General features: G+C 33.8%; 1 protein-coding gene across 5 annotated transcripts; it reads left to right on the top strand.

Moving 5' to 3' along the window:
* The first annotated feature begins 2,208 nt into the window (after positions 1–2,208).
* On the top strand, positions 2,209–9,384 carry LOC142547261 (alkaline ceramidase-like). 5 transcript variants are annotated; one of them, XM_075655450.1, is made up of 3 exons: positions 2,209–2,439; positions 7,614–7,934; positions 8,616–9,384. In XM_075655450.1, the coding sequence occupies exons 2-3, from the start codon at positions 7,681–7,683 to the stop codon at positions 9,127–9,129; spliced, it is 768 nt and encodes a 255-aa protein (XP_075511565.1). In that variant the 5' UTR covers positions 2,209–2,439; positions 7,614–7,680; the 3' UTR covers positions 9,130–9,384. The 5 variants fall into 5 exon arrangements, with proteins under 5 accessions (XP_075511565.1, XP_075511566.1, XP_075511567.1 ...); XM_075655451.1 differs by having other exon boundaries at positions 2,209–2,452; XM_075655452.1 differs by having other exon boundaries at positions 2,210–2,439; positions 7,657–7,934.
* Positions 9,385–9,776: the final 392 nt, after the last annotated feature.

Below are 9,776 nucleotides of genomic sequence, written 5' to 3'. Positions count from 1 at the left end.
ATTTTACGTTGAGCTCTGAATAGCTAGAAGAACGAATAAAGCAAAGAAATAGCCAACTTGGCCCACTGGACCGAATTGGTAAAATTAGCCAAATTGGCTAGGGGGTAGTTGTTTAGCCCAAATCTTTGAAGTTCAATAAAAATAAAAGCTCATCAGACATGAAGGCCCAAATGATGCTATGTCCAGGAGAAATATAGTTGGTCAGAGAAAAAACACGATGGAGGAGTTGATCGACTATGCATCATGGGTGATCGTGGAATATGGCTGGAACTGCTCAGTGGAGTTGAACAAAACAGGAAGAAAGAATCAGAAAAAGGACACAACAAACACATCCAACAAAAATCTACAGCAAACTTCTGCAGAATTCTATCATTAATTGTTCGCTCTGTTTCAATTTCCAAGCAATCTATTTTCTCATTCCTTCAAATTTATTGTAGAACGTCGATCAAGTTCATAGCAACATAATTATATTTGATGTTGTTAATAGATTCCTCCTGTAATTTTGTCATATTTCTCATTTTGTGTTTGCGTTTTTGAGCCATTTCGAAGGAGTTAGAACTTACGACCGAATCGAGACCTACAATGTTTGGTTAAAGGAGTCGGATTATTTCATAACTTTGGCACGAACACGTGCCTGACACGCCTGCAATTTTCATGAGAAACACTATGATTAAAAATGATTAATTTTTTCTAAAAATGATAGAGTTCAAATTATTTTACGAGACGAGCTCGATTTTATCCGGGAAGCCGGTTTTGGGTAAACGAGGGACTTTTAAAATATCAAATGCATTATTTTTAAAAACTAATTTTTATAAACTTTTATTTTTCAATTAAATATGTATTATTGAGCCTAATTTATCTAGGATGAGTATGCCCAATTGCTCATATGCTTGAAAGCCCAAAACCCCCATATCATGCAAATTAAAATCTATAAAATAGAAAACCTAGCCTTTTTGCACCTCATATAGCCGAATTGTTATTATTAATCATTTTTAATTATTATTATATTAAAATATGTAATATTATAATTGTTACCAACCTTTATTTAATATTTAAATTTGTATTATTATTTTAATTATCACGATAAATGAATATTTATGTTATTATTATTAATTGTTTTTTTAGTTGTTTTTTGAATTTAAAATTAGTTGAAAATTTAATAATTATAATAATATTTAAATATTATTATAATTTTTTAAATAAATTAATTCTAGAAATTTTATTTATTTATTCAATCATTTTAAAAATATATTACTAATTAATCTATGATGAATGTATTTTAGAAATCATAATATAATTAACAAAAATAATCAAATAATTTAAAATCGTATCAAATATCATATAATTTATCACAATGTGTTATTTATCCCTGTGAACTAGAATGCATAACTCGCATTGAAAATGTAGTAATGAGCAGCTAACACCTATGATGTTGATATTGTTGGTTTTTATTTTCCAGAACTCGCATCGGAAACGTATCAAAAATTTTAATTTTTTTTATCCAACAATTCTTGAGACATTCGAAGGACCTTCGATTCATAAATTAAACATGTATATATATATATATATATATATATAATAAGTAAATGAACGAATAGAAATTATTGCAAGACCTTGATCATTGGTTGTTCACGATCTGTCAAAATCAAGTCACCAACCAAATAGATCGACTATCAATTTTTTATTAACAAAAATTTTGTTTTACACACCGAACAATAGTCAATATTTTGAAATGAATATATTCATTTTGAAGAAATATATTGACTATTGTGGTTGTAGCAAACTCTTATTAAATTTTATAGAATAATTATTATTAAGTGTGAATGGGTTAGAAAAACTGTTTGAGGAGGACACCAAATTTTTTTCTCTTTTTACCCTCCTCTTCAACACCATCTATAATAATTCCAACCACGTCAATCTCACGTCTGAAATCTTCCCCAAAAATGGAATCTCTAATCGTAGCAACACATTTGAAAACTTTTCAATTTAAAAAAACCTTACTATTAATATTTTTAACGCAAAAAACTTTTTTTTTTCTACCATAATAATAATATTATTATTTTTATTGAAATTAAGTTTAATAAAAAAATATATTTTTTGTCATACACAACAACAATGTATACAAATATTATTAAATGTTAGTTGCACGCAACAAGTGAGCCTCATCCGCTAATTCAAATAAATACTGACAATCAAAAATGTTTTTAAAATAGAATACTGGATTGTGCACATGCTCAATATTCTTCCTTGGCTTAAAATTTTCTATTTGCGTAATTGAAATCGAATAGAACAGAAACGAAAAATCGCGCTACCACGGGCAATTGCACGCACTAATGCTTCTGGAAATGCGTATTTTTTGAGAATACAAATGCCTATCAGTTGGGAATGGAAGATTTTCGGATGGGTGCCGTGAACGAGATTCAGATCTGACTTCTGGTGGTAATATTGTCATGTATATAGTTGCGCGGTGTTTTTATTTGCGATTTCTTTTGTGTTGGCATCGAATGAAATGTTGAAATTAATTTGTGGTACTATAACTATATGATTGCTCGAGGATTTTTTCTGCTTTTTATGTTCTTATTGTACAAATATGCTTTTGCATCTGAAGACGAGACTTAATACCTTTTAATTTCGCTCTCAATATCAGAATTTTTACATGTTGATGAATTGTGTTGGTATTGTCACAAATTATATGTTGGGGAATAAAATTAGGAAATATTTTACCCAAGTTTTGATTTTCTCGACTTTAGTTCTGGATTTGTGGCTCTGGAAGAGATGAGAATTTTCCTAGGGTGGAGGCCGGGAAGCTTGACAGTACACATGGCAAGGGCCATTGTTTTTGTGGAGCGAAGGCCTCCATTTCTGGCCACATCATTGAATGGTTGTGTTTGGTTGGAAGGATGTCTAACCCCTCGATACATATTCTAAATTTTTAATGAATTTTGTTTGGTTTTAAAATGTGAGTAAGTTTCTTCGGTGATTGTTGACTTCAACCTACTGCACTCTCACTTTAGAAATTTCTGTGTTTATGATATAAAGAGCTGTGTATCCGATTAGGGCAACTGAAAACAAGAAATAAAATGAAAATAGCAGACCCATGAGAAGAATGTGTCTGTTCATATCTTCCGTTTTTAAGTTCCCTACTACAATTGCAAGTGTTGCACTAGGAATGATAATTGTTACAGTTGTTGGATTGTGGGACATTTCCTTTTCCCATGAACTTGAAATACAAGGTCCACAATTTCTTAATATTTTCTCTGCAAGAATTGAAATAGACTTGAAGTCATTGTGAATATCTTATACCCCTGTTTGATTCAATAAATAATATGCTTGATTTTTCTTTATTATTTGACTTCTGACGGTACAGTTTTTAAGTGCTTTAGGAGAAAGTTATTTTGAAAACCTCTTAATTGCCCTCAAGAGTTTATCCGTGATTGTTATATTTATATTTTTATCGAAGCCTTGCCTAGTTTGGCCTGATGGACTTAATTCAATCTAAATGTTCGCAAACAACACCTTTGAATTGATGTTATCAGTACATTTACTTAAACATTCTATGCCATCGTTGTTTCCTCTTGACAAAAAATTAATATATAATTGAATTTTCAGTAAGTCAGATAGTTAAAAACGGTGAAGGTTTTTCTGGAGGTAAACTGAGCCAATCAACGGTATTCCTGCATGGGGAATGCAATTGATCGTGGACCAGATTTTTTCAATTGGCTGGCCAACATTGTTTTCGAACTTAACTTTTTGAAAGTTCCATGATTATTTTATTACATCTCAAGTTCCATATGGCTTTAAAATTTAAATATGATAATCAACGCATGCTTTTTTGAAGCTTCAATACTTCCAGACTTGCAACCTAGAATTCCTTGTTATGATTTTTTTAGAATGGCCTTCTACAGCTACAGAAAAAGGAACTGGGGAATTGCATAGATTAATCTAATTCACATATTCCTTGAGGATGGTGGCATTCACCTTCCATTTCTATGGTCTGTGTCTAAATTATTCACATAATTACTATAAATATTTACTATATTTGGGAGAAAGTTTTTAACTGAACTTAATAAAGAAATTGGATTTTTAAGGGGAACCAAGAGAAAAATTTATGTAATATCAGTTGAGATTGTGCTATCTTAATGCTCCACCATCCAAAGAAATGGTAAATATGCAATGAAGGGGATAGATAATATTACCGTTGGAATATTTAACGTTGTAATAATGGATTGTGCTGGTGCCGCAGAATTCTTCCTCTCATGAAACTTTGCGTCCAAACCTCTACATTGACATCAAAACTTAGCTTCAGTATTGACATTGTGATGCTTCAGATTCTTTCACATCTGCAAATCACTACCCATTTTTTAAGAATCCAGGAGCTAGAAATTACCCAATTTCCCCACACATTTTTAATCGCTACATCTGATGCACTGTCATAATGCCACTATATTTGTCCTCGATCCGAACCAAATCACCAATGGCATCTGTGGTTGATAAAACATCATCACTCCAGTGGCATGTGATTTTTCTTACTAAAAAAGTTGATACAGTACTGGGCATGTGGATAGGCCACTGAATGAACAAATTTCTACCAAACAATGTCGGGACATCGTATTTTCGCATCCAAGACGCAGCGGAAGTTTAAAAATTTTGTTCTTGGGCGTCGTGTGTTTAAAACCATTCATAGGGTGTTCTAAGAATTATACCTTGGCGTTCTTAACGCTGGACTCCAAACTATTCCGGTGTTTAGGTGGATATAGGCCTTCTTGTAAATCCCTACGAACCGCTCTTCAGATTTGATCGCCTACTTAGGTCCATGATCAAAAGCTTTGTTCCTCGCTTGGATTGCGATAGAAATCGCGAACCGCTCTTCAGATTTGATCGCCTACTTAGGTCCACGATCAAAAGCTTTGTTCCTCGCTTGGATTGCGATAGAAATCGCAAGCGATTTGTGCGTTGAGATTGTAGCCTCCGAATTTCCAAAATCCGGAGATAATGCGACGACGGCGGCGCGGCGGCGGCGGAAGAACAAGGTGGCCAAAATTTTTTCTCAAAAATTCTCAAGGTGGCCGAGCCCTTGATCAAAGGGAAGGAGGAAACTTTGATGTGTTTTGTGTGCAATTCTTCATCATCAAATAATGAGCCCTAATGGTGTATATATAGAGTGAGACTCATAATCTAATTAGGAGTTCCTCTCCCACAAGGGCTCTAATAATTTCATATATTTGAACTCTCATATAATTAATATATAATGTATTTATTAACCTTTAATAATACATGATATAATAATATCATATACACATATTTTATAACACCATATAAAATATATACATGCATATATATATTAAATTAATTAACCATTATTTACTTTATAAGCTAACTCCTAGGTTAATTTAATTCTAGACTCCTCTAGAATATTTATGGGAATTTGTGCATGTTAATAGTCACCACTACTAGCACAATCATTTAATTAGTAAATTCCAAACTCACAAAAAAATTGATTCCGAACTCATTATAACCCCGATCGACGATCCGAGAGCGTCGATGTACTAAGGATACAAATCTTCTTCATATAATGAAATCGGAAATTTCGAAGATCGAAATTTTCATTTGCCAAATTTTTAATTTACCATATATGGCTGTTACCATATTTGGCAGCTGCTAGTTTTAGTGAACTCCTTCACAAAACAGGCAGTTCCACTCTCTTGCCTTATTTAGAATCATGTTAACTTCTATTACTTCCATCCTATGAATCAGCTAATAAACTTCTTTATAAGCTTCTTGTTTGATATCCATCAAACTATAGTCGCCAAATTTCAACTCCCTGAAATTTGACTATCTCAACGGGAACACAGAATCCGATACTTGTGTGATACTCAATGGTTCAGGGATACAGCTAGCTGTGGGTTCACATCTCCATGTGATTCAGAATAACATTTATTCTTATTCGGGTTTACTCTAGTTAACCCCATTCTTTTCATCAACTCTTTGATCAAGAATGTCCTAACTCATTTCTGACTGCACCCATCGGATCATGGTAAGAGCATCTAGTAGCATCGTCTCATGATCCCTAGGTATCATTGATAGTGCCTACAATAACCTTTAGTCATGGTTAGCGTACAGTACGGTCTCTTCAACACATATATCCTGATCAAATCTGCAACCATTGGTATATCGAGAGTTGCATATGAATTCGATAACGATGCGATTTATCTTTGAGTACTAATAGTGGCATGGCATGTGCAACTAGGAAAACACCTTTCCCTAAAGCACATTTCTTGCTTTGGCCAGAGACTTCTTGCACTATTAACTCAACAGATCACATAGGATATCTTCACACGCAGGCGAACGGTGAATCCCCGACTACAATGCATTTGCTCCTACGTATTTCGAAACTACACCCAACCTCACCACCTGATGACCCTCAATGGAGTCGGTAAACGGATCAAAGTGCATGTTAGTACGTATAGGCCCTACATTGTCCCGGGTCAAAGGACTAATGATGTACAACCATAACTGCAGACAATTCTACTCGACTAAGTAAGAACCACTTGGACAGTCCGAGAGAGGGTTGTTCAGTGCATCATCAAATGATCACTCATCTGTGTGAATGAACATCTTCATGCCCTTGCGGATGAAACATGGCTTTTAAATCACAGATGCTAGTCTCGAGCTCGAGCGACCTTTATCCTTGTTTTAGGCGGCTGATTTGACTAGGAACCTGTTTAGAATATACGGTATGCTTCCTAATGAGTTTCATGATCTTACATAACGTTGCGACGCAGACCTCATGGTACCTATTGTATATTCAAGTACTTTATCTATGCAGCTTGCATGTGTATACAGATAAAATATAATGTTATAATCGAATGAAATCGTAAATATTATTAAAATAAAGATAAAATCGGAGCCACAAGTTGGCTTGGCGGACACCTACTCTAACAAACAAGTGATAAGGTGTGATAACTAATTTATTACTTACGTGTAAACCAACCGACTTCTAGTATCACCCAAGACTTTTACAGTCAATGTGCTCTTAGTATTCAGATTTTCGAAAGATATATCAAATTATTAATATCTAAATCTTTGAGTATTAAACATTGAAACTTCCTAGAGGGTCTGATTTTGTTGGGTCCGCTTATTTTTTTGTATTTTGAAGCAAATGTTGTATTTGCTATTAGTGCTTCAGTAATTTCATTCTTCTTTGCACTTTTATGTCAGAAATCTATTTCTAGTTAAGAGTTGCAGTTTTTTTAATAGAGTATCACTTAATCTGGTTCATTTATTGGCAACGATTCAAGATTAAAAATAGTTGATGAAAGTATTCACATAACATCTAGATCTGATGCTGGATGGTTAAGGTTTAGGATGTGGGTTCACAATTCTTTGTTTTATAGAGTATATGATCAATTCACCCAGTCGACAACCATTCCTATCCTTTTTATTGACTATAAATATACTACTGTTTGGATTCACCTTGCTAGATTGGGGACTTATAATGAATTTTTAAACTTCGTATGTTGTATGTTTTTTATTGTGATTATTTGACTTTTATGGCGTGCATTATTATATATGTGTGTGTCTTCATGTGGGTTTTGCTTACATTCTGTTTCTAGGATGTGTGGAAAATATTGACATTGCGACACGCTTGTTGAAAAGGTTTTGGATCCTGCTTATTGAGAAATGGCGGATGAAGTATCAAGGTTTTGGGGTCCTGTGACATCTACGCATGAGTGGTGTGAGCCAAATTATGTGCACACTTCCTATATTGCCGAATTTTTCAACACCATCTCTAATGTTCCATGCATCATTTTAGCACTCATTGGTCTTGGTAATGCATTAAGGCAACGTTTTGAGAAAAGGTTCAGTGTTCTTCACATATCAAATATAATACTTGCTATTGGCAGCATGCTATATCATGCGTCATTGCAGCAGCTGTAAGTTCTTATTTTGTTTCCTTGCTTTGTCTTTCATTCATTCATTATTCTATAAGACTGTATTGTGCAGAGGTTTTAATTCTTTTCTGTTTTTTTTTAAACAGTTTAATAATACTTCTTAACCCATAAAGAGTTGATGCTTGGTTGCAATTTTTCTGTGGAGCCAACAAAGAATGGAGACTAGAAGGTCTAACTTAAAAAATAAAAGGACAGGCAATGAATATGCAAAACCACTTTTAAACCACCACAAGTGTCTAAAAGCCCACCAGAGCATACAGATCAACGAAATACATAAACAAAGGGGGAAAAGCCAGTAGGATATTCTTGAGATTTTGGACCCTGGCATTCTGTGATATTCATGAAATATTTTATGATATTCAAGAAGATTTAATGTTTCCATTTCATATTGAATATATATTTGGAGTTTCTTCTATATACATGTATTTGAGAGTTACATGCTTACATTTACGAAATCTTTTAAATTATATTGAACAAAATTTGACTTTTCTTTGAGTTCCTCACTATATGATGTTTCACGTCACTTGCATCCATACATGTTCTTGTGATGTGTAGAAAATTTTTGTCTCTGACAAGTCTGCCTATGATAAGAATTGAGGCTAACACGGCTATTATATTAAGGAAAAGGCCTGTTATTGATGTTCCTTTGTAATTCTTTTTCAGGCAACAGCAAGGAGATGAAACACCTATGGTGTGGGAAATGCTTCTTTACATCTATATCCTTTACTCACCAGATTGGCATTATCGGAGCACAATGCCAACTTTTTTGTTCCTCTATGGTGCAGCCTTTGCCATTACTCATTCACTACTTCATTTCGATGTTGCTTTTAAGCTACACTACGCGCTGCTTTGTCTTCTTTGCATTCCTAGGATGTACAAGTATTATATTCACACAGAAGACATATCTGCTAAGTGGCTTGCTAAGCTGTATGTCGCCACTCTATTGTTCGGGAGTCTCTGTTGGCTTGTTGATCGCCTTTTCTGCAAAGAAATCACGCGCTGGTACTTCAATCCACAGGGTCATGCATTGTGGCATGTGTTCATGGGTTTCAACTCATATTTTGCCAATACATTCCTCATGTACTGCCGTGCTCAACAACGGGAATGGAATCCAAAAGTGAAGCGCGTTTTTGGATTTTTACCATATGTAAAGATTCAAAAGTCAAAATCCCAGTAGAAGGTATGCTCTAGAGTACTTAATCCTTGTTGTGGAAGTAAGACGTTTCATTCTGGTTGGTAAATGCTAGTTGTCATTATTCTTTTTTGGTTATCCTTTTTGTGAAATTTTTTGATTTATAAAGATAAAATTTTGACACTGTAAAATTTTGTATTTTGTTCATAGTACCATATCGCTACACTCCCTCGGAAAATTAAATGAACTAGGGTTTGATTACTGACTTTCTAGTTTAAAAATATGTTTTTGAACATTGAATTATTGCCTTGCGAAGAATTTCGGAAATATTTTTGTTTTGCATGCAACCATCGGAACTTCGAAATCAAATGTCCACTGGGGCAACGAGGAGTTTGGTTTTTCATTATTATCTTGAAATGTAGAGATGGTGCGCTCATACTATCTCTATGTTAATAAAATCTTGGAAGGGATCAAATCAAGTCATGTAATTATTTGGATTAACTTAAGGTTGCATGAATTGATTTGGAGAGGGATTTTATCTGGGGAGAGATTGAATAGTGGATTTGAAATGATACTAATATGGATTTCAAATCTATCATAATTATCATTACATTTACACAAGTTAAAGAGCGAGTTGAATTTAAAATACATTCGATATAAATTCATCCAAGCAATCAAATAGATTTTAAATC

The sequence above is a fragment of the Primulina tabacum genome, chromosome 5 (genome assembly GCF_025594145.1).
Source record: "Primulina tabacum isolate GXHZ01 chromosome 5, ASM2559414v2, whole genome shotgun sequence".
Classification (NCBI taxonomy): Eukaryota; Viridiplantae; Streptophyta; class Magnoliopsida; order Lamiales; family Gesneriaceae; genus Primulina; species Primulina tabacum.
The sequence above is the reverse complement of the archived record's forward strand: the minus strand, read 5'-3'. Positions and strand labels throughout refer to the sequence as shown.

What these genes read in the sequence shown, in the direction of transcription:
- LOC142547261 (XM_075655450.1), top strand. Translation starts at nt 7,681, where the DNA reads ATGGCGGATGAAGTATCAAGGTTTTGGGGTCCTGTGACATCTACGCAT. An exon ending in CATGCGTCATTGCAGCAGCT is followed by an intron (nt 7,935 to 8,615) that starts GTAAGTTCTTAT and finishes ATTCTTTTTCAG; the next exon opens with GCAACAGCAAGGAGATGAAA.